Source organism: Schistocerca serialis, chromosome 2 (assembly GCF_023864345.2).
Source record: "Schistocerca serialis cubense isolate TAMUIC-IGC-003099 chromosome 2, iqSchSeri2.2, whole genome shotgun sequence".
In the NCBI taxonomy this organism is placed as follows: Eukaryota; Metazoa; Arthropoda; class Insecta; order Orthoptera; family Acrididae; genus Schistocerca; species Schistocerca serialis.
The window spans coordinates 612256321-612281924 of NC_064639.1; the positions used below are offsets into that span (position 1 = coordinate 612256321).

At 43.9% G+C, this 25604-nt stretch overlaps 1 protein-coding gene across 3 annotated transcripts in view; it reads left to right on the plus strand.

Annotated features, from left to right (window-relative positions):
- The window catches only part of LOC126455643 (glucose dehydrogenase [FAD, quinone]-like), a 191172-nt gene that overhangs the window by 103472 nt on the left and 62096 nt on the right, over window positions 1–25604 (plus strand). For all 3 annotated transcript variants that reach the window (XM_050091408.1, XM_050091409.1, XM_050091410.1), the window contains 2 exons: window positions 3368–3502; window positions 3589–3704. In XM_050091408.1, coding sequence (XP_049947365.1) covers window positions 3368–3502; window positions 3589–3704 — 251 coding nt within the window. The remainder of the gene's footprint in view (window positions 1–3367; window positions 3503–3588; window positions 3705–25604) is intronic.

A 25604-nucleotide genomic window follows, 5' to 3' on the forward strand; every position in this document is an offset into this window, starting at 1 on the left:
TGCATAATGTTAATAATATTTGCTTTATTTAAGAAGCCATAAGAATTTTCACATAAAAGATACAGAGGCACTAATTTTCAGCACCCCCTTCTACTAATCTCCTTTTATGGGTGGCATGAGTAAATTGTGGTCTTACTGTCAGCTGAAGGGACACATGCATAATGTATACAGTGACTATTGTCCAATTAAAATTTCTTGATAGTTAATACTTAATGTGTTGGAGCTGCTTTCCTCCAGTCAGAGCATCAAACTTCATGTCTGAACAGTTTGCTGTTACCAAACTACCACAACAGTTGGTCAGTGCACTTCCAATTCCTTGTCTGGCTTTCTTTCATGCTTTGGTTGGACCCTGAATCCTGGGTCTGGCCCTTTTATTTTGTATTTCATCACACATGATAAATGCAATGAAAACAACACACACACACACACACACACACACACACACACACACACACACACGCACAAAATGATGCTAAAGAAATACACACTTCTCATTCATGGCACTAACCCTACACTACTGAATTTTTCTGCACAAAACATGTTTGAGCATCACATATACAGTTATTATAATTGCAAATATTGAATTGCATTAGATAAGCTTCACACAATGTTGTGTGAAGCAGAATTTTTGAAGGCTACAAGGCCGTACTGCAAATGGGTCACCAGAGACATAAATACAGGGTGTTTATAAATGAATATTGGGGTTTTAATGCTTTATAATATTTATTATATTAAACTTACAGTTATAAATGATATGTCAAATGAAAGAGCAGCTCAAACAGTTTTACCAAAACCCTTATAAATGTTCAATGTGAGCACCATTTGTCACATGGCACACATCAAGTCTATAGCTGAGTTCTTCCCAAACATTGATAAGTGTGTCTTCAGTGATTGTAGCAACAGCTGCTTCTGTCCAGTTTCTTAATTCAGGCAGGTCTGCTGGTAGTGGAGGCATGTACACACGATTCTTGATGAAGCCCCAAAGGAAAAAAATCACATGGCGTTAGGTCGGGTGAACGTGGAGCCCATGCAAAGCAAGCCCTGTCATTGGGCCCCTTGCGGCCTATCCAGTGCTTGGGTACAGTGAAGTTCACCAAATCCCTTACTTTGCTATGCCAGTGAAGTGGCGCACCATCTTGCTGGAAAATGAAGTTCTCTGGCTCATCTTCTTCCAACTGAGGGAAGAGCTATTACTCTAGTGTATCAAGGTAAGAAGTGCCAGTTACAGTAAGTTCACCAAAAACGAAAGGCCCTTAAACTTTCCGCCAGGATACGGCACAAAAAACAGTCACTTTAGGGCAATCTCGTTGCATTTGTACCACCTTGTGAGGATTTTCTGAGCCCCAGATGTGCACATTGTGTGTGTTAACATATCCACTTAAGTGAAAGGTCAACTCATCACTGAAGACAATATGAACCAGAAAATTTTCATCGTCATGAAACAACATTTTGTTTGCGAAGTTGGCACTTAATCCATGGTCTGCTGGCATTAGAGCCTGTAATAACTGTAAACGGTAAGGACGTAGTTGTATGCATTTTCTTAAAACTTTCCAAACAGTCAACACGGGAAATTGTAATTCATGACTAGCCTTCTGGACTGATTTCTTTCGGCTACAAGTGAACGACTCTCTCATTCGCTCAACAGTCTCTTCACTAACTCTTGGTCGTCCTATGCTCTTCCCTTTACAAAGGCAGCTGGTATCTTTAAATTGATGATACCATCTACGAATGTTATTATCACTTGGAGGATCACAACCGAACTTCACCCGAACGTACTTTGCACAGTAACTACACATTTCAGTCTTTGAAAACTGATAACACAAAACGCTTTCTGTTCACTAGTCGCCATCTTCGCTACTACCACTGTCTAGCAGATTGCTGCGGAAACATTGCGCACTGCGTATGCGCACTGGTGCCTAACACAAATGTTCGAGTTGCTCTTTCATTTGACATATCATTTATAGCTGTAAGTTTAATGTAATAAATATCATAAAGTGTTAAAACCCTGACATTTATTTATGAACACCCTGTGTAACATTCAGCCACCACATAGTGGTATAACGCAGTGGTTACCATTTAAACCTGAGATGTAAATGGCCGTGGGTTCGAATCTCGTTGAAAGCAGCAATCTTTTTTATTTCTAAATCTAATCAAATGACTTTGATTACTATTTTTATTCAGTTAATTGGTTTAAATGTAATTTTATTTATTTATAATAATTTTCTGTGTCATTTTCATAACTGTGTTGGCTTTTTCAATTTAGTCTTATTTTTCTTCCTGCCCTTCATTTTCCACTTGGTATCTGCCTTTGTTCCCTATAATTTGCAACCAAGTACCAACCAGGACTGCTCATTGGTTGGAAATTCAGCAGCTTGTGTAGCCAATGTGAGGACAATTTCAGGTTACCAATGATAGTGAGAAAGTATAGTTAGCGTTTAGTGGTGAAACTGAAATTTTTCTGTCTTGTGTTTGCTTGTAGAGGTTGGCTTTAGTCACGATGAATAAAGTGATTGTGATTTTAGTTTTGCCACAGATTGTTGATCCCCATTTCCTCAGGTACATTGCATGCCACGACATTATGGTTAAGGTAGGACATGAGTTTAAATTCAAGGCTAAGAAACCCGTAGTCTGCCACAGTTCAGTCATTGGTCACTTAATAACCAGCTGTCAACAGAGAATCTTGCATTTCTTCATACCTTGTGGATGACACTTCCATCATAGATCTGATTCACACAATAACAGGATTTGTGAAGTGAACCATCGTGTTTGGCTGTCACTTATAATCAAGCGGTAACCAGCAGCCGATGTGGCAACACTGTAGTAGCAAATGACAGACGTTAGTTGTCAAGTAACCTTAATCAGATTATAGTTACAAGATGTGAATGAATAGTGTAACATAATTTGGACGGTATCAGCTAACTTATTTGCAGGCTATATACATGTAAATTATCATTATACACAATGTGTAAGTCCTTGTGAAAGTAACTTGTACGTATGAATTTGTTGACATTCAGTTTATAAGTTGTTATCTTAACCTGAAATGTCAGATATTATTTGAAAGTGACCTGCCGATGAAAAAGAATTATTTAACTAGCTAGTTGATCTTTTTCTCCATGACTTTTTGTCATTTTGTGATTCCCTTTTATAAACTTTCACATGTTCATCCCCCTCTCCCCTTTCCTCTCTATCACTCTCTCTCCCTTTCCTTGTGGGTTTGTGGATATGTGACTTTCAAGTTATTTTTTTTTAAATTTATTTAAGTATCTCTCACTTTTTACTTTAGAATGAAATATTAATGAGCTGTTGAAATGACTTTCATTGAAAGGTTTATACTGATCATCTTTTATTTTATCTGTTTATTTTACAGCTCAGTATCATTCCATATTTGGTCGCTTACCTGTAGAGGATCTTAAATTTGCCAGTACCTTTGCAAAAGCATTTCTGGAAGCTGGAAAAGAACTGGGTTATTTAGTAAGAGATCTCAACCAGGAAGAAGCTACAGGTATTTCAAACTTCATTGATTTCATTGTTTTAATATGTCACATATCAAAGAAAAGTTTATAGAAACTGAATATGATTTACATCCAGGTTTTATGCTGACACAAACAACTACTGACCATGGAAGGAAATGCAGTACAGCCAGAGCATACATCAGTCAGTGTCCTCGAAACCTACAAGTCATCACAAATGCCATTGCAACAAAGGTATAATAGATATTGTGGTAATGGCCACACACACACACACACACACACACACACACACACACACACACACACACAGTGACACTATATATTTATTAATATTTATCCAGACAGATGAATATGGAGTGCGAGGATTGTAACTTAAAGGGGAAGAGAAAAGGAAGATGTTGCATGGAAGGAGAGGGGAGACAGGTAGGTGTCTTTCACTAGTGGTGACCAAATTAGGACTAGTTTTAACTAAAAATAAACAACAGAAGTAATGGAGCATTAGTGAAAGAGAGGAATTTGGATGGAAGGGGGAATAATATATGGGGGAATGCGTAACACAGTGTCAGATCCAGGAAGGAAAGTTTTCGTACTGACAGGAGAGGAAACCCTGACTCTATGTGCACTGTATAGTTGTGGTTAGAAGCAGTGAGAGCCAACAGATTGATGCACAATGTCAGATGGCATCTGTGGTGGTTGAGGTGATTGACCTGTTGCTTTCTGTGGATACAAGAACAGAACAGAATGTTTTGATGGCCATGTAACAGAAAAAAAAAACATGATTACAGTAGACAGTAGCATTGTCCATGCAACTGAAGCCATGTCACCCATCCAGATCCAGGTATTGATGAACTTGGGAAGAAAATACACTGTAATTGGGCTACCCAGTGTCTTCATATTCTGTGCCCCTTGTCACAATATACAGTATTCAGTTTATTCACCATTGACCACTTACAGCGGTATAGGTCTGAACATTAAATATACAATTAACAATAACTTTACAGTAAAGTTTTTACAATTTAATTCCTTTTCTTTTAGGAATATTCTTATATACTAATGTCAATCATTATTTCAAAATATTTTGTTATCTTATAAAATGGGTGTTTGAGTAACCAGTCATAAATCATACGTTTGAAAATATTACTGGTCAGTGACCGAGCAGATGCTGGAAGTTTATTGAAGAGTTTTAAACTCATTATTTTGTGTGAGTTTACAGTCTTTGTGAGTCTGTGTCTTGGTATGTCGAAGTCCAGTTTGCCTCTGGTGTTGTGGGGATGTATGTTCTCTCTGGTCTCAGACTCATTTAAGTTGCTTTTGACATAAAGCAGTGCTGTGTAGATGTATAGATTCACAACAGTTAATATCATGTGCTCGATAAAGAGGGGGCGGCAGTGTTCCTTGGGCTTAACTTTGCTCATTATTCTGATTACTTTTTTTTGAATTTTCAGAATTTCACACTATTTGAAAGGCACATAAGAGAAAACTGTGCACACTATCTACTAAAGACTTCATTGGTATTTACTCTAACTAGCCAAACCAATCATTGCTTAGATTCTACAAATCAGTAAATTACACAAAATTCAGAGCTACATTTCTGTTTTCCAAATGTGCAACAAATTTGGTGGTTCTGAAGGGACCTTGTTGCACAGAAGGTCTTACACCCAAATCTGCAATACAAATATTGTGAATGAGTAAATTGGGTTGCAATCTTCGTGGATTGTTACAAGATCATCTTTGAAAAATCAGTCACTAAGATAAGCATTTTAGGGACAGTGGCTAAATATTATGACTGCTTAAGTTTATCCATACCTTTTTATATCATTCTTAAATTTTTATTTTCAAAGAAACTTGGTTTTAAATTAAGTATAAGAGAATATTTCAGCCTCAGACTTGACTTATAGTTGGCACTCTTAGGTTTCCAAACTTCATTATTTGTCCTTGATATGGTTTCCACGGTGAATACGTCTAACTAGCACAAATAAATTTGCAGTTCATTTATTTTGTAATGTCTCTGAAACTGCATATGGAGGCATCTTGTGTGTGAAAACCTCTGCTACCACTTATTGTTGAGTATGCATAGCCCTTAGCAGGATTGGACTCACACTGGTTAAGAAAGTGACACTGTCCACATTACATTGGCACATAGACAAAATAACTGACCGAATCTTAGTGTGCCCATGCACCTGCCCCTCCAATCGCCGCCACCCCCTCCCCCCCATCTCCCCACTATCACCATCCCTCTCCTCCCCAGTTTACAAAAAGCATGATTGTACTCTGCGACATAGTGTTGCGGGCTTTCAAAAATAAAATGAAATATTGTGTGACGTGGCCCTCAACTATGTACCCACCGCCTCAGAGTTGCAATATTAAAAGTTTTGGCTGGTTTCATTGTCTTAGGAGGTGGGATATGTAGTTGCCACATTACAAGCCAAATACTGCTGAGTCTACTGTACACAATATGAATATACACATGAATCAAATCATCGAAGGTTCCTGTCACTCGGCAATTGCGAATTTAACATAGAAATTTATAAATGAAAGAGTGCAGTTAAATAAAATCTGCAGTTGGTATCTTAACAACTTCAAATGATGAGTACAACAGTGGAAGTACTTTTGAGAATGCGATATATTTCTGCAAAACACTTATTGGTGTCGATGGTCCAGCAATTAAATAAAATATAAGTTGAATTACTGAGAAACAATAGATTCCTACTTCACATAATTAGTTACGAACAACAACATAGCTCACGAGATATTCACTCCTAAACGCATACTACATCTTCACTGCAGAAGCCATGGAAATCACACAGGAGCACAACTCGGCACTCCGAAATATTTCTATCTCTTGTGACCAAGCGCAAACTGCTCCATTGTACAAGTCTTTCCCCACGACTGTGTGTTCATCCTACCATCGCGTCCCTCATGCTGCACTCCCCAGAACTCCTCATGTCCTCTCCGTAAACGATGCTCTTCTCCCACTTCCATCCAGTCTCCCCATTCACAAGCACTGTGGTTGGCTACAGCACTCCCTCCATGTCTCCAAGCCAATGCATACTCACAAACGTATTGAAACACACATGAAATGTCGGATTTAACATTTAAACAACTTGAAATTAAATAAATATTCCTACGGCTGGACCATAAACACGCTCTAATACACATCATTAAATACATAAGCAAATTAAATAGACATATATCAAAGGAATAGCAAGCAAAAGTAGATCAGTAGCCTAACATCTCTGTGCTTTCTTAAACACCGTAAATAGTTGATCAATTTCTTCATGAATAGAATGTTTGGATATAAACAAAGACATAAATGAATAAATATATTTACAAGCATGCTGCTACTGTTTTTTTTGTGTAACTGTGGAGTACTTATGGCCTGACACAATCGACAGTAATCGATCACTTTGACCTCCAATAACTCATGTACTATTGGTATGAATTAAAGGCATGTAACTTCAAAGTTACATGCCTGTAATTCATACCAATTTAGGTTTACACTAATAGCTTTCTAAAGACACATCGGTCAATGAAATCAGATGAAGTTTTTGATGTTACTTGTATAATGTTACTTGTATAATTTACCATCAGATACTAAACTTTAAACTAATAAAGATATTGAAAATCTGATTACACCATCAGAATAATTGTGCAAATAATGGCAATGTACATGTTTTTTTTGTAAGTATCATAATTCCTCTGGCTACTATTACTTTCTATACGAACTGTGAAATGTCTGCCATTATGGTTTCACAAAGTCTGCCATCTTTGGCACTCCTGGCATGTCTCCTTCATTGACACAACATCACCATGGAATTCCCAGCCATGCGGCTGGACCACGCGCTGGGCTACCTCTTATGCTCAGCTAACGTTCGACACCACGTGGTTGCTGCCGGGCCGTGGCCTACTGAGAGGCCTCCCCGCAGCCACGCCAACTTAGAATATTTCCAGGATGCCACAACTCGCTTGTTACCTCACAGTGTTCATCAAAAACTGGCACATATTGAGCAATATCTGCTTGCAAAGGGTTGCAACCCACCGTACCAATGCACTGACTTCCGTAAAACTCTGATATGTAGAGCATATGCTATGTCATACACAGATAGTCTTGTCTAACCCAAGAAGTGGTTTCTTGTAGCAGAATGTGGAACCATGTATTATCCTGCATCAAAGCAAGTGTTCTTTGGTGTGGTCGGCCATAGTGTTTCAGGAGAGTCTTTTATTGCAATACATTTTTGGCACTGGTGTCTAGTATGGTCAGCACCACAATGCCATGGTGGGAGCAGCACCATGGTGTAATTGCATGTCCTGTGTATGGTAGGGGGGTCTGTATGTAGAATGATGGTTTCCAGTCTGGACATTAGTTTTCACAGGGAGACAGTAGCAGCAGCAGCAGCAGCAGCAGCAGCAGTATTGGCTCTCCTGAAGATGGCACACACATGGATCCCTGAAACATTGGTTTAGTTTGATGTTTTAATCTGGCTGTGAACCAGAGAGTACTTCCATTGATTTTGTAGGTGAATTACATTTTGTTAACATTTTTTCATGAGTCTCAGCCTGATATCTGCTTACCTGCAGTTAGTTCAGTGTCATTATACCACTTTGTCACTCTGGCGATTTACTTCTAAGTATCTTATGGTTGTTACTGTTTTCAATAATTTATTGCCAACAGCATAATCTTACAGTAATGGGTTTTTTCACCTATTTATGTGCAGTTACCTTTACATATGTTAAGAATCAGCTGCCAGTCCCCACAACAATCACCAATCCTACATATATCTTCCTGCAGTTTGCTACGTTCTTCTGGTGAGCAATCTTCCAATAAACAACAGCATCTTTTGTGAAAAGCCTTATAGTGTTTCTGATTTTATCCCCTAGACCAGTTACATATACTGCAAGCAGTAATGGTCCTATAACACATGGGGTAATTCCAAAAATACCTTTACATCTCTTGCTTTTGTCCCCATTAAGAACCATGTGTTGAATTCCTTCTATAGGATATCATAAATCCAGTCATAAATCTGGCTCAGTATTTGGTATCCTCATACTTTGCGCACTAAATGACATCCAAGTAACATGGTAATAGCCTAGATACCTTTATTTACACTTCTATGATTTCATAAATGAATATGAATTAGTTTATGAAAACAAGTAATGAATATTTTCTAAGGAGAAAAAGTGGCAGATTTACACATAAAATAAAAAAAAAGTAATAGAATTAATTACCATGCTTAACAAATAAATTAGATTAGCACTAGTCATAATTGGTTGTTAGTACACTTAACAGAAATTGTCAGCAATAGTTCTGTCTGTCTGTTAATGTATAACTTGACTCGTTCCTCATTGGTTAGGGCTGTTCTTCGTAATGGATTTGGATGAATGATCTACATCTACATTTATACTCTGCAAGCCACCCAACAGTGTGTGGTGGAGGGCACTTTACGTGCCACTGTCACTACCTCCCTTTTCTGTTCCAGTCGCGTATGGTTCGCGGGAAGAACGACTGCCGGAAAGCCTCCGTGAGCACTCAAATCTCTCTAATTTTACATTCGTGATCTCCTCGGGAGGTATAAGTAGGGGGAAGCAATATATTCGATACCTCATCCAGAAACGCACCCTCTCAAAACCTGGCGAGCAAGCTACACCGCGATGGAGAGCGCCTCTCTTGCAGAGTCTACCACTTGAGTTTGCTAAACATTTCCATAACGCTATCACGGTTACCAAATAACCCTGTGACGAAACGCGCCGCTCTTCTTTGGATCTTCTCTGTCTCCTCCATCAACCCGGTCTGGTACGGATCCCACACTGATGAGCAATACTCAAGTATAAGTCGAACGAATGTTTTGTAAGCCACCTCCTTTGTTGATGGACTACATTTTCTAAGGACTCTCCCAATGAATCTCAAACTGGTACCTGCCTTACCAACAATTAATTTTATATGATCATTCCACTTCAAATCGTTCCGCACCCATACTCCCAGATATTTTACAGAAGTAACTGCTACCAGTGTTTGTTCCGCTATCATATAATCATACAATAAAGGATCCTTCTTTCTATGTATTTGCAATACATTACATTTGTCTATGTTAAGGGTCAGTTGCCACTCCCTGCACCAAATGCCTATCCGCTGCAGATCTTCCTGCATTTCGCTACAGTTTTTTAATGCTGCAACTTCTCTGTATACCGCAGCATCATCCACGAAAAGCTGCATGGAACTTCCGACACTATCTACTAGGTCATTTATATATATTGTGAAAAGCAATGGTGCCATAACACTCCCCTGTGGCACGCCAGAGGTTACTTTAACATCTGTAGACGTCTCTCCATTGATAACAACATGCTGTGTTCTGTTTGCTAAAAACTCTTCAATCCAGCCACACAGCTGGTCTGATATTCCGTAGGCTACCACCCCCCTCCAGGGGGTCCACAACTCTTTTGTGGATACGTGCGTAGCGAGCATGGGACCCCGAGCTAATGTGGCCCTCCTTCCTTTCCGGGCTGCATACCTTCCTTTTCCGCATCCTTCCCTATCCCCCATCTTCGCCCCCCGTCCCCTCACCTCTGGCTCTTTCCTTCCCTTTCTCCCCCTCTGGGAGTATGGTTTGTGCCTACGTCCGGAGACGGATGCTAGTAAATGTAACGCATTCTTCGTCTTCTCTGCTTGTCTGCCTTCATCCTTCCTTTGTCCTTCTCTTTTCCTTACCTCTTCTCTTTACCCTTTTCTCCGCTGCGGCGTTTGAGACCTCTCTTCTTTCCTTTCCCTCTCTTTGTCTTTCCCTTTCTCTTTCTTCCTCCCTGTGCATGTCTGAAGGCCGACCCACGCATTTTTGTGCGTAGCCGGTGACGGAGTAACACGTAATTCCCCGCCCCGGGTAGACAGGTAGGACACGTACGTACCCCCTGGTAACGGCCAGGCCCAGGGAGGGGTGGTTACCCAAGCTGATACCTTCCGAAAGTGCCGATTGGTCCCTCCGTCCGTTTGTCGGGAGGTGTGACCTGAGGTGTGAACAATCACCTAAGGTGGGAGTGCCCTCAGAGAGGGCCCCCACAAGGGAGGAGCGCGCCATCGGAGACGCCGGTAATCATGGGGGAGTCTTCTGCAATGGTTTCCTCACCTTCCACTATGTCTGCTCACAGGCGTAAGTTCACTGAGTCTCAGCCACAGACAGTTCTTCCATCATTGCCACAGTTCCTTGTTGTTTCTCGGTCTGACGAAGGTCACGACTTCTCCACGGTCAACCCTTTCATTATTCAGAAAGGTGTCGACGCAGTTGCAGGTCGTGTAAAGTCTTGTTCCAGATTACGGAATGGCACCTTGTTGTTAGAAACAGTCAGTGCCCTCCAGGCACAAAAATTGCTGCGTACTTCACTGCTCCACACCTTCCCTGTCCGGGTTGAAGCGCACCGCACTTTAAATTCCTCGCGTGGAGTTGTTTATACACGCTCCCTCGATGGATTGTCTGACGAAGAAATTCAGCACTACCTATCTGACCAGGGCGTAACGGCTGTTCATAGAGTTATGAAAAGGGTTGACACGAACATCATTCCAACCCGCACTGTCTTCTTGACATTTGACAAAGTTCAACTCCCAACGAAAATCAAAGCAGGCTATGAGATAATTTCCGTTCGCCCTTACGTCCCAAACCCTATGCGTTGCTATCGGTGTCAGCAGTTCAATCACACCAGCCAGTCCTGTTCCAATCCGGCCAAATGTGTTACGTGTGGCAAGGATGCCCATGAGGGTGCTTGTCCACCTCCATCCCCTCACTGCATCAACTGTATGGGTGACCACGCTGCTTCCTCTCGAGATTGCCCCGTCTTTAAAGACGAAAAGCTCATCCAGGAAATCAGAGTGAAGGAAAAGGTGTCGACCTTTGCTGCTCGAAAATTATTCGCCAGTCGCTGGCCCACCGTGCCTCAGACAGGAAAATACAGCACTGTCCTTGCTTCTCCTCGGCCAACAAAGTAGGCGGCCACGCAGACTTGCGACCTCCACTTTAGTGCCACGGTCGTCAGATCGGCCAGTGCAAAGATCGCCCGTTCGACCTCACCACTTTTGCCTGCCCACTCAATGGCTCACCCTTCATCGGGTTCTGCTAAATTTTGAGCCCAAAAGTCAGACAACCGGACTTCCAAAAAAGAGCACACTTGTGAAGATTTTTTACGTACCCCAACTTCGCAACCATCGGTTCCTCCTCCATCTAAACATCATATTTCCAAGAAGGCTGCTAAGAAACCCAGTTCATCTCCTTCTCCGCCATCTACAGCACCACCTGGTGGAAATCGCCCTCGGCCGTCTTTGGTGTCGCCGAGGCGCACTGCTGGCGGCCGATCAACCGGTCGATCGCTGGTGGCAGGAGCTGCTCCTGAACAACCTATGGATCAGGATCTTCTGCCTTCGGCTGAATGCCATTCCATGCTGTCGGTCGCAAGCTCTGAGCAGTCGATGAATTGACAGCAACCTTGGTCACATTCCTCCATTTTCTGTTCACCCTATGTCCATTATACACTGGAATATCCGCGGCATTCGAGCCAATCGGGATGAACTGTCAATCCTCTTACGATCCTACTCGCCGGTCATCTTCTGTCTTCAGGAAACAAAGCTGTGTCCCCATGACCGCTTTGTTCTCCCCCATTTTTAGTCCGTCCGATTTGACCTCCCTTCTGTTGAAGGCATTCCAGCCCATGGAGGACTCATGATTCTTCTCCATGATACTCTCCATTATCACCCAATCCACTTAAACACTTCCTTCCAAGCTGTCGCTGTCCGTCTATCCCTTTCTGGATATACCTTTTCTCTTTGTACTGTATACATTCCATTGTCCACACCAATGGTACGAGCTGATCTGCTTCATCTTCTTGGTCAGCTTCCACCCCCCTATTTGCTGGTTGGGGACTTCAATGCCCACCACCCGCTTTGGGGATCTCCACATCCTTGTCCACATGGCTCACTATTGCTAGACGTCTTCCACCAAGCGGATCTAGTTTGCCTCAACACTGGGGTCCCTACATTTTTGTCTGCCTCCACGACAACTTTCTCTCACTTGGACCTTTTGGTCGGTACTGTTCCGCTAGCTCGGCGCTTCGAATGGTTCACCCTTGACGATACACACTCGAGTGACCACTTTCCATGTGTCCTTAGACTGCAGCCTCAACTGCCATGTACGCGCCCGCGACGCTGGAAGTTTGCCCAAGCCGATTGGACACTTTTTTCGTCTCTAGCGACATTTGATGCCCGTCACTTTCCCAGCGTCGACGATGAGGTCACACATATTACCGACGTTATTCTTACAGCTGCAGAACGTTCAGTACCACGCTCCTCCGAATTGCTCCGGCGCCCCCCAGTTCCTTGGTGGAACGAGGCGTGCCGTGACGCAATACGTGAGCGGCGACGTGCTCTTCGCGTTTTCCACCACCATCCTACTTTAGCCAACTGTATCCGTTATAAGCAGTTCCGTGTGCAATGCCATCGCGTCATCCGCGATAGCAAGAAGGCAAGCTGGAAATTCTTTATTAGCTCATTTAACACCTTCACTCCCTCCTCGGAAGTTTGGAGTCAGCTTCGGCGGTTATCGGGCGCGCCTAGTTTCTCCCCGGTCTCTGGGCTCACTGTCGTGCATGATACATTAGTGGACCCCGTCGCAATTTCTAACTCATTGGGTCAACACTTTACTGAGATTTCGAGCTCTTCAAATTACCCGGCAGCGTTTCTCCCGAAGAAACGTGCAGCGGAAGTGCGACCTCTTGCTTTCTCCTCTCAAAATCGTGAAAGCTACAATACTGTTTTCTCCATGCGGGAACTCCAACATGCACTCTCTTCTTCTCGCTCCTCCGCCCCAGGACCGGATGGTATCCACGTCCAAATGTTGCTGCATTTACCAACCCATAGTCTGCGTTACCTCCTTCGCCTTTATAATCGAATTTGGACCGACAGTACTTTTCCCAGATGATGGCGGGAAGCTATCGTCGTCCCTGTTCCGAAACCTGGAAAGGACAAACATCTCCCCTCTAGCTATCGCCCCATTTCTCTCACGAGTAGTGTATGGAAGGTTTTGGAGTGTATGGTGAATTGCCGTTTAGCTTGGTGGCTGGAGTTCCGAAGTCTTTTAACACCTGCCCAATGCGAATTCCGAAAGCATCGTTCTGCAGTTGACCATCTTGTTGCTCTCTCCACTTATATCATGAACAATTTTCTCCAGAAACGCCAAACAGTAGCAATATTTTTTGTTCTGGAGAGAGCATACGATACCTGTTGGAGGACAAGCATCCTCCGCACACTGTTCTCTTGGGGCTTTCGAGGTCGGCTGCCCCTTTTTCTTCGCGAATTTATGGCAGAGTGCACATTTAGAGTGCGGGTGAACACTACTCTCTCCTGTACTTTCTCCCAAGAAATCGGGGTACCCCAGGGCTCCGTGCTGAGTGTTGTACTGTTTGCCATTGCCATAAATCCAATTATGGATTGTCTCCTTCTTGATGTCTCGGGCTCTCTCTTTGTGGACGATTTTGCGATCTACTACAGCTCTCAATGGACCAGCCTTCTTGAACGACGTCTTCAAGAATGTCTCGATCGCCTCCACTCTTGGAGCATCGAAACCGGCTTCCATTTTTCTCCCAGTAAGACCGTTTGTGTTAATTTTTGGTGACGTAAGGAGTTTCTTCTACCCTCCTTACATCTAGGACCTGTCAACCTTCAGTTTTCGGACGTCGCTAAATTCTTGGGTCTTATGTTTGACAGAAAACTGTGCTGGTCCTCCCACGCTTCCTATCTTTCGGCTCGCTGTCTGCGATCCCTCAACACCCTCTGTGTCCTGAATGGTACCTCCTGGGGAGCGGACCGAGTGGTCCTTCTCCGCCTCTATCGCGCCTTAGTGCGCTCGAAATTGAACTATGGAAGCATAGTTTACTCGTCTGCTCGGCCATCTATTCTTCGTCGTCTCGACTCTATCCACCACCGTGGATTACGTTTAGTGTCTGGAGCTTTTTACAGCAGCCCTGTGGAAAGCCTTTATGCTGAGACTGCTGAACCTCCGCTGTCCAATCGGCGAGCAGTCCTTCTGAGTCGTTATGCTAGCCATCTGTCTTCCATGCCTGCTAATCCAGCCCATGACATTTTTTTCGACGCCTCCTTTGATGTAGGGTATGCAGGCCGCCCCTCCTCCCTACTACCACCGGGAGTCCGCTTCTGTCAACTGCTCCATTCTCATTCCTTCCACTTTCCTAAAACCTTCTTGACAACTTGGGGTACAGCACTGCCATGGCTCCGTCCCCAGATCTGCCTGCTCCGTGACCTTTGTCAGTTTCCCAAGGATGGTACCCCTTCACTTGTTTATCGTCGGGCATTTTCTGCTCTATGTGCACAAATGAAGGAAGCCACATTTATTTACACTGATGGCTCGAAAACATCGTTAGGTGTAGGGAGTGCCTATATTGTTGGCGACACCCCAAATCGATTTCGGCTTCCCAACCAGTGTTCGGTTTACACTGCGGAGCTTTACGCTGTTCTCCAGGCTGTCCACTACATCCGCTGCCATCAGCGGATACAGTATGTTATCTGCTCAGATTCTCTCAGCTCTCTTCTCAGTCTCCAAGCTCTTTACCCTGTCCACCCTCTGGTCCACCGGATTCAGGACTGTCTGCGCTTGCTCCACCTGGGGGACGTCTCGGTGGCGTTCCTCTAGCTCCCGGGACACGTTGGTATATGTGGAAATGAGACGGCTGATATAGCGGCCAAGGCTGCAGTCTCTCTTCCTCGGCCAGCTATTCAATCGATTCCCTTCGCCGATCTACGGAGCGTTTGATGTCGTCGTGTTGTTCTTTTATGGCACGCACATTGGTCGACACTTCCCCATAATAAATTGCGGGACGTGAAAGCTCTTCCTTGTGCTTGGACCTCTTTTTTAATTTTAACTCGACTCCGGATAGGACACTGTCTTTTTAGCCATCGACATCTTTTAAGCGGCGATCCTCCCCCACTCTGTCCCCACTGCTCTCAGCTGTGGACGGTAAGACACCTTTTAATTGAGTGCCCCTATTTTACTCCGTTACGCGCCCGTCTACAGCTGTCGCCTGATATATCGTCAATTTTAGCAGATGACACGCGCTCGGCCGATCGCATTCTCGAGTTTATTAGTGCTAGTGAAATGACGTCAGTCATTTGAAGCTTTTTTTGGGGACAACCAACCCCTTTCTGTAGTGGATTTTTAAGCCTTCCTTCTGCTTTTAGTTTCTCCAATTTTTTGAGTTTCGTTCCCATTGCTGCTGGTTTCCATTTTCGGTTTTTTCGGTTTTTTACTGTTTCCTAAGTCACGGACCGGGCGCTAATGACCATAGCAGTTTTGTGCCCTAAAAAAAAAAAAAAAAAAAAAATTCCGTAGGCTCTTACTTTGTTTATCAGGCGACAGTGCGTAACTGTATCGAACGCCTTCCGGAAGTCAAGGAAAATAGCATCTACCTGGGAGCCTGTATCTAATATTTTCTGGGTCTCATGAACAAATAAAGCGAGTTGGGTCTCTCATGATCGCTGTTTCCGGAATCCATGTTGATTCCTACAGAGTAGATTCTGGGTTTCCAGAAACGACATGATGACTGGATGGATAGTGCAGATTACTCGCAATAGGTGTTAATGTGTAAAGTACTAACACAAGTTTCACAAATCACTCATTTACTGATTCTTTCATATTTCATGTTCTGTAAATCCTATTGTGGAGGAGAATGTTCAGGGATGTGCAATGAGTCAGGACTGAAGCAGTCACAGCAGGCTACTTTTATACAAAATAGTAACAACAATAACATGACATTTATTTAACAGAGTTTTAACCAAAAATAAATCAACATGGATGAATGTAGCTTCAGTGAATACACCCACCATGAAATACATATTTCACACAGTAATAACATTTAAAGCTGTGTGCTTCTAGTGTGAGAATCTTTGGTTTGCATCCAGCAGATAGTCTGCATAGAAAGCTATTAGCACTTAATTTATTTACACTGGTGTATGCTATTGCTTCCACATCAAGCCCTGTCTTCTCTACAGCAGCAGGAATTTGTGGCAAATGTATTTGTTTCATCTCTGAATGACTCAGCATCCATACCAGCAAACTCTCTCAGGCTTTCCTTTATTGAAACTGTCTCACTTATCTTGTCCACACACAAATCTCCCTGATAGTTTTATCCTCTGTCATCTATCACTTTCAAAAATCTCAAAATCAACCCCTTGTCACGTAGTACCATCCAGATTTAAATTGCCTCAAAACATTAATATTTCAAGGCCAGGGCTTTCTCAAGCCAGATGCTCGAATAAGATCATCCCTCCCTAGTATCCTTCCTAGTGGCTACAGTCACTGTCACCCTTGTAACTATCTTGTCAAACCATATGCATTCCCAGCTCATGCTCCATAGTTCTTACCTCTGTAGTTATTCCTGAGCTAAACTAGCTCCATGCACCCACAAATCACCATGACAAGTAAACCCTACATCATCAAAAGGCAAAACAGTACGTGAAACCACACATGTTGTTTGCCAACTAACATGTCTTCATTATTCTGCTTTTTGCAGAAATGACCACCATTAGAATGACTGTGGGCATGATTGGACACAGAAGAATTGTCCGTCTTGGGAATATATAGTATGCAGTGCTAAAGATGCTCTACAGTCTACAGTATGATTCAGAAATGTGTCTCCAACATATACTCGCATCCCACCACCCTCCTGGAATCAACTTCTGTTAATTACCATACACAAAATGCTCACTTCCCCCCTCCCCCCTCCCCCCTCTTTTACCCATTTCTTGGTAGCATTTCTTTCTTTATTTACCAATTTCATCTTCATCTCTCATGAAGCTGGCTGAGTGCTTACAATAATAACTCACACATCACTACACCTCTGCAGCCACTACTGTGGCAAGTGTGACACATTTGTGAGTATCGTGCCATTTGACTGCTCCAGCCCATCACCAAAGGCTGCTGATTGTGAATGGTGACTCAGTCACCTGCAGCTGATAGACAGTGGCTCCTGGAGGGCAAATGTTCTTTATATTACTGCGCGCCAGCTCTAGCCAGCAGTCTTGTACATGTCACTAAATGGTATTGTATTACCTATGTTTACACCGTCATGCTGTGACCAAATAAATAGTTGATGGTTTCTTACAACCATGAATTTTATTGTGTCTGGAGTTAGAACACCTGGCACTGAGGAGAACTTTTGTGTGCTCAACTTCATTCACTGTTTTTTCATGGAACTTCTCCATGGAGGTCGTACTTAGTCACTCTTCCACCAGCAACAACTTACTACAGCTGCATCGAAAAAACTCATGGCTAGGGTGACTGCTAGGTGCACCTGTTGCTATTTTTGTCTTACAGTGACACTGTTCAAGATTGAGAAGCTTATGAAAAATGGCTCTGCCACTACTTTGTTGCATTTAGGATGATGAACTAGGACACTTGTAAGGCCTTTTTTTTATCGTGGATTCCTTGCATGTACCAGTTGTAGTGTCAATTGGCCCCTTTGCAGGAATCAGCTCCACTCTGCTTTCATGAAATGTGTCATCTGTTATCTTCTTATCATTACAAGCACACCCATATCATTGCCACTCACATAGAACTTTACTAGTACCACAACCAGTCTCATCAGTGTTATTGGGCTTGGGCAGCAGAACTGCAGGTTTTGAGCCATTATTACTAAAACTTCCAAATAATATTATGCAGTCTCCATAGTCAGAAATATGATCATCTGTCTGGTACCCGATAAGGAAGCTCATCAGAGTGCCCTTCACTGTAAGGATGTGTCCCAAACATTGTTCGCTCCATTTAACTCTCCCGTGCTGTGGCCCACCAAATTGAAGTGTGAGGGGTGTCGCAGTCATTGACAGTGAGCCATGCCCACCAAATCGAAGTGTGAGGGGTGTCGCAGTCATTGATAGTGAGCCATATCAGTGCATAGCAATGGGGTCACCGAGTATAGAGGATGTTGATGCAATTCAAACCAGGAAACCTGGCCACAATTGACAGCCCCATTGGCAACAACAACAAGCAGCACTTCTGTCATGTTCCTCTTATTTTGTGCAACATGAGAGACCTGCATGCTCCAGGCAGTGGGTGTTGTGCCACGACTGTCACAAGAAAAGCTGCATTGCATCAGTTTGTTGTTCTCAGCCTTCCTCAGAACAAATGGACTTTGGCATTGATTCTGTTTCATCATTGTCTACAGATCAGAATAAGCTCTTTATTGAAGTGTTTATGCTGAATAACCCATTATCCCTGCAAGTGGACAGTTTCACTCCTCAGCTCTCAGACATGTACAAAGCTGGCCTCCATACCATTGCTTCCTGTCAAACGCCATCTGTTAAACTACAGTAGACAACATATTCCTGTTCTTGATCATTTACTGTTGCCAAGACTGAGAAATCTGCCGTCCATTCTATCACATATTTGGTTGTTAATGGTCCTCATAGTGAGAATTTGTTTGGTTAGATGCTTTCGTTTCTTTTGACTTTTCTGTTACTGACACTGTACATCTACTATCAGATCATATTCCTTATCAAGACATAGATTCATTGTGTGCTGAATTTTTGGATTTGTTTTTGAGGGATTAGGTTGTGTGAAAAACTTCACAGTCCACATCACACTTAAACCTTCAGCTCAGCTGTGTTATTGCTGGGTGTGATCCTTACCTGTGTCCTTATGTGAACAAGTTAATTCTGAACTGGATCGGTTGACATCACTAGGCATCATTCACCACTTTTAACAAGTGAGTGCGGCTACTTCATTGGTGGTTGTCAAAAAACTGTTGGGTCAGCTCTGACTTTGTGGAGACTTTAAAGTTACCATCAATGCACAGTCTGTTACTGACACATACCTGTGCCTTGAACTGATGAATTACTTGCAAAATTGGCTGGGGGGAGGGGGGGGGGGGGCAATTCTTTTGCAGGATTGACTTCACTGGGGCCTACCTGCATGTTTCATTAATGACATATGAAAATAATTGCTTGTTGGGACATGCCTTTTGATCTTTATCAATCATCATCATCATCATCATCATCATCATCATCTTGGACAGTTTCCAGCCACTGGCTGGGTCTGTCGGGAACACAAGCCTCTCCATCGTGTTCTGTCTTTCCACCATTCCCCCTCTTCCACCTTCGTCCAGTTCTCTCCTCTTCTTGTCACACATTCCTTCACTCCCTTCACCCATCTACACTCCTGGAAATGGAAAAAAGAACACATTGACACCGGTGTGTCAGACCCACCATACTTGCTCCGGACACTGCGAGAGGGCTGTACAAGCAATGATCACACGCACGGCACAGCGGACACCCCAGGAACCGCGATGTTGGCCGTCGAATGGCACTAGCTGCGCAGCATTTGTGCACCGCCGCCGTCAGTGTCAGCCAGTTTGCCGTGGCATACGGAGCTCCATCGCAGTCTTTAACACTGGTAGCATGCCGCGACAGCGTGGACGTGAACCGTATGTGCAGTTGACGGACTTTGAGCGAGGGCGTATAGTGGGCATGCGGGAGGCCGGGTGGACGTACCGCCGAATTGCTCAACACGTGGGGCGTGAGGTCTCCACAGTACATCGATGTTGTCGCCAGTGGTCGGCGGAAGGTGCACGTGCCCGTCGACCTGGGACCGGACTGCAGCGACACACGGATGCACGCCAAGACCGTAGGATCCTACGCAGTGCCGTAGGGGACCGCACCGCCACTTCCCAGCAAATTAGGGACACTGTTGCTCCTAGGGTATCGGCGAGGACCATTCGCAACCGTCTCCATGAAGCTGGGCTACGGTCCCGCACACCGTTAGGCCGTCTTCCGCTCACGCCCCAACATCGTGCAGCCCGCCTCCAGTGGTGTCGCGACAGGCGTGAATGGAGGGAAGAATGGAGACGTGTTGTCTTCAGCTATGAGAGTCGCTTCTGCCTTGGTGCCAATGATGGTCGTATGCGTGTTTGGCGCCGTGCAGGTGAGCGCCACAATCAGGACTGCATACGACCGAGGCACACAGGGCCAACACCCGGCATCATGGTGTGGGGAGCGATCTCCTACACTGGCCGTACACCACTGGTGATCGTCGAGGGGACACTGAATAGTGCACGGTACATCCAAACCGTCATCGAACCCATCGTTCTACCATTCCTAGACCGGCAAGGGAACTTGCTGTTCCAACAGGACAATGCACGTCCGCATGTATCCCGTGCCACCCAACGTGCTCTAGAAGGTGTAAGTCAACTACCCTGGCCAGCAAGATCTCCGGATCTGTCCCCCATTGAGCATGTTTGGGACTGGATGAAGCGGCGTCTCACGCGGTCTGCACGTCCAGCACGAACGCTGGTCCAACTGAGACGCCAGGTGGAAATGGCATGGCAAGCCGTTCCACAGGACTACATCCAGCATCTCTACGATCGTCTCCATGGGAGAATAGCAGCCTGCATTGCTGCGAAAGGTGGATATACACTGTACTAGTGCCGACATTGTGCATGCTCTGTTGCCTGTGTCTATGTGCCTGTGGTTCTGTCAGTGTGATCATGTGATGTATCTGACCCCAGGAATGTGTCAATAAAGTTTCCCTTTCCTGGGACAATGAATTCACGGTGTTCTTATTTCAATTTCCAGGAGTGTATCTCTTGGTCTTCCCCTGGGCCTCTTCCCCTCCAGTTGCAGATCAAACATCCTCTTTGGAATTCTTCCCTCATCCATTCTCTTCATGTGTCCATACCACTGCAGTCTTGATTTTTCTATCCTGTCCTGTACTGGTTCCTCCTTTTGTCTTTCCCTCACATACACATTTCGCAATCTGTCTCGTCTTGTTACACTCAACCTGCTCCTCTGGAACTTCATTTCACTAGCTTGTATTCTACTTTTGTCGCTTTTGTGCATTACCCATGTCTCACTTCCGTATGCCAATATGGGGACAAAGTAGGTTCGGTATATAATTCCCTTGGATTTCTGTGGCACCTCCTTGCTCCAAATAAGCCCCCTAATGCATTTGAAGAACTGCCCTGCTTTTCTGCACCTTTCATTTATTTCCATTGCGTTTCCCCCCTTACTTTCAATCATGCTTCCCAGGTACTTGAAGTTCTCTACCACTTGTAGTTTTTCCCCTCCACAAGTTATATCCACATTTGGCCTATTCTTCTTCCTTGTTGTGACAATTATTTCACTTTTCTTTGCAGAGAAATGCATTCCATATTGTGCTGCTGTTGCCTCCCATACATCTAACTGCTCTTGCACCTCCTTCTCGCAATTTCCCCATAACATCAGGTCATCGGCAAAAAGCACTGCTTTCATTTTATGATCTCCAATTGCATCTGATACTTGCTGTAGGATTTCATCCATAACAATAATAAACAATAAAGGCGAAAGTGCACTTCCCTGTCGCAGCCCATTTTCCAGCTTGAACCATGCAGTACGTTCCCTCCCCACTTTCGCACAACTCTCACTTCCCTCATACATTTTTCTGATTTTTCGTGTTATCTCTTCATCTATCCCTTTTGCGTTCAGCACATCCCAGAGCTTGTCCCTATAGATACTGTCATATGCCTTCTCAGTATCTAAAAAGGCCATGATTAAGTCCTTCCCGTACTCATAGTGCCTTTCCTGCAGTTGCCTTACCGCAAATATGAGGTCCGTTGTTGATCTTCCCGGTCTGAAACCATACTGCTCCTCTTGCAGTCTTCTTTCAATACTGCTTCTTATTCTCTTCTCCAGGATCTTTTCATAGATTTTTCCACAGTGGCATAGCAGGGTGATTCCTCTGTAGTTCTCACATCTCCTTTTATCCCCTTTCTTGAAGATCGGGACTATAATTCCTTTCTTCCAATCCTCAGGAATTCTGTTCTCCTTCCACACCACCCTCAGCACTCTGTATAGCCACTGGGTTCCTACTTCTCCTGCTGCTCGTATCATATCCACTGTTACTTTGTCCCAACCTGGTGCCTTGCCCCCTTTCATCCTCTTTATGGCTTCTTCCACTTCATTCCAAGTTAGATCATCAATTTCCCCACTATTATAATCGTCTGCTGCCTTAGGCTCTCCATCGCTGTTAGTTACCTGCTTGACGGCATTCAACAGATCTTCAAAGTACTCCTTCCAAATCTTTTTGAGCTCATGCATTTCCTCCACAACTCTTCCATTATTGTCCATGATCCTCAGGCACTCGCTTCTGTCGTTCCTCTTATTTCTTACCATGGTGTAAAGTACTTTTTTGTTCCCTTCACTGTCCTCTTCTAACATTCTTGTCCATTTTTCCATCCACTTCTTCTTCTCCGCCCTTACTATGGTCTGTGCCGCTTTCTTGCTTCCATTATATTTTACCCTAGCTTCCTCTGTTCGGGTCTGGAACCATTCTCTGAAGGCTTTGTTCTTTCGAAGTACTGCCTTTTTACATATGTTGTTCCACCATGGGGTTTCCTTACTTCTCCTCTTTGTGCTAGTTCTTCTGCACACAGTCTCAGCTGCCTCAACTAAAGCCCTCTTAAAATCTCCCCATTCTTCTTCCACTGTTCTCTGATCTTCCTTTGGCAGCTTCTTCCTGATCAGTGTCTGGTACTGGGTCCTCCGTTCATCCTCTTTCAGCATCCATGTCTTCAACCTTTTCTCCTGTATGTCTGTTGCCCTCCTATCTTTTTTCTCTCTCAGGGTGGCTACCAACAGCCGATGGTCACTGTCTAAGGCCTCAGATGGAATGACCTTAACATCTGTGAGGGTGCTCATCATCTGCCTATCCACTAGTACATAGTCTACTACTGAAGTTTGGGACCAGTCTCCACTGTACCAAGTTATTTTGTGGCTACTTCTCTTCTTGTACCAGGAATTTGCGATTGCCAGCCCATTCCTCTTGCAGAATTCCAGCAACAATTTTCCTTCTCTATTTCGGTTCCCCCAGCCCTCTGGTCCCATTATCTCCTCGAATCCTTTCCTGTCTGTGCCAACATGTGCATTGAGGTCCCCTATTATAATCTGATTACCTCCATTTAGCTGCTTTTGCATGTCATCTTCAAATTCCTCCTTCTCCTTTTTTGTACACCCCACCTGTGGGGCATATGCTTGGATGATTTCAATGCTTTTTCCTTTCACTTGTACTCTGGCTTTTATCATTCGATCATTGATACCTTCCACCTCCTCCTGCAGACCCTCTCTGACCACTATTGCCACTCCATTTCTTCCCCTCTCATTCCCTATCCAGTACAGTTTACATCCTTTACTTAGTGGTTTTTCACCAACTCCTCTCCACCTAGTCTCAGCAAGTCCCAAGATGTCCAATTTCCTCCTTTCCATCATTTCTACAATTTCTTCTAACTTCCCAGTTAGAGTCCTTATGTTTAAGGTGCCCAGTCGTAAACCATCTCGTAATCCTTTTCCATTGCTTGGTCGGTTTCCTTTAAATCCGTTCCGTGATCCGAGGCATGTTCCCTTTTTGAAAGCAGTTGATTTATCCACTACTGGCTTGCTAGGCCTATCACAGCTTCACCAGAGCCCTGTTAGCCGTCACGTTTCAGGGTTCCCATAGGGCCTTCCCAGCTACCGTAGCGGTCCTGGGGCACACAGAGTCCCCGCTGTACATCGCCCCTATAGGCAGTCCCCTACTTTGTGCCGTTGCCCATCTCCCACGACTTGGACGAGGGGTTGGACTTTATCAATATCAACGTTTAATGTTTGTGGTGGCTAATGTCCCAGCTATTTGCCAATGCTTTTTGGAGCAACTAACATTGGAGGTTCTTTGCTGTATCAACTATCCTGATGATATTGTAGTGATGGACACTACGACAGAAGAACACTTACATAACCTCCATTCTCTCTTTGCAGTTTTGCAAACCATAGGCTTTACATATAATCTTACTAATTCATAATTTTTTCAATCTGGGTCATGAACTTTCCAGGTAAGTTGTTACACCCCTGGAACACTATGTCGCTGCTAAAATGGTTTTGACTTGTCTAATGGATTTACGGGAACTGCTAGTGTTTTTTAGTAAAATAGCACACTATCACAGGTTTCTTCCAGGTGCCATCACTCTGGCTCACTCCCTGCACTAGTTGCTTCACAAAAATATTCCTCTCCAGTGGTCACCAGCCTGTGAGCATGCATCTGTGCAGCTTACAAATAAATTATGCTCCGTGCCTTGCCTCGCAGCTTTCCAACCTGAGCAACCTAGTGCTTTTGTCTCCAAAACGCTCAACACAGCTCAGCAGCACCATTCACAAGTTGAAAAATAAGTCCTTGTGATCATTTATGCCATAAAGAAATATCATGTATTCTTATACAGTACAAAATTCCACTTAGTCACAGACCATAAACATTTAGTTTCCTTGTTTCATCCTTCAGTTTCTTTACCTGACAAAGCTACTGATTGGCTTCACCATTGGGCCTTATTTTTATTGAGATATAATTGAGATATCCATTTCCGCCCTACATTGTAGTACACATTGTCTTGGCTGCTAATGGGGGGGAAGAACTGTTGAGTTTTCCTTTTGACACAGAAGCAAGACAGACTATTGGTGATTTCCCAATTACTAGTTCCAGGACTGCATCAGCGGTAGCTGTGGACCCAATGCTTAAACAAGTTGTGTTCATGGTACAACACAGGTGGCCTGACAGTCAACAGGTCTGGGCATCTGACCCATTGTGAAACTTCTATGCTCTCTGTTATGATCCTTCCCTGTAGGATGATGTCATTCTCTTGTCAATGGAAGGGGGTCCTCCACATGATGTGATTCCAGAAATGTTGGTTAGGGAGGTTATCAACCTATTGCATAAAGGTCATTGGGAAGTATCCCACACTAAAATGTTGTAACGTCAGCACACATTCTGGCCCAGTATTGATCGCAAGGTGGAGCTCCTGGTCACAACATACTGCAAGTGCTCAAATCGACAAGTGACCCCTGGCATTGTTTCTCCCTTTCGCCAGCACTCACACTACCTTGAGAATGGATCCATATTGACTTTGCTGGACCTGTTCTTAGAAACTTTTTGGTTGTCGGTTAATGATCTTTTCTGAAATTTCCTTTTGTTGTTTGTTGTCCATCTATCACAGCAGATATTTCAGTCAAGGCGCTGTCAGAAATTTTTTCTTTTGAACGTCTACCTTGTATGGTTGCTTTGGACAATGATCCTCAGTTTTTTGCTGAGTCAGTGGCATCCG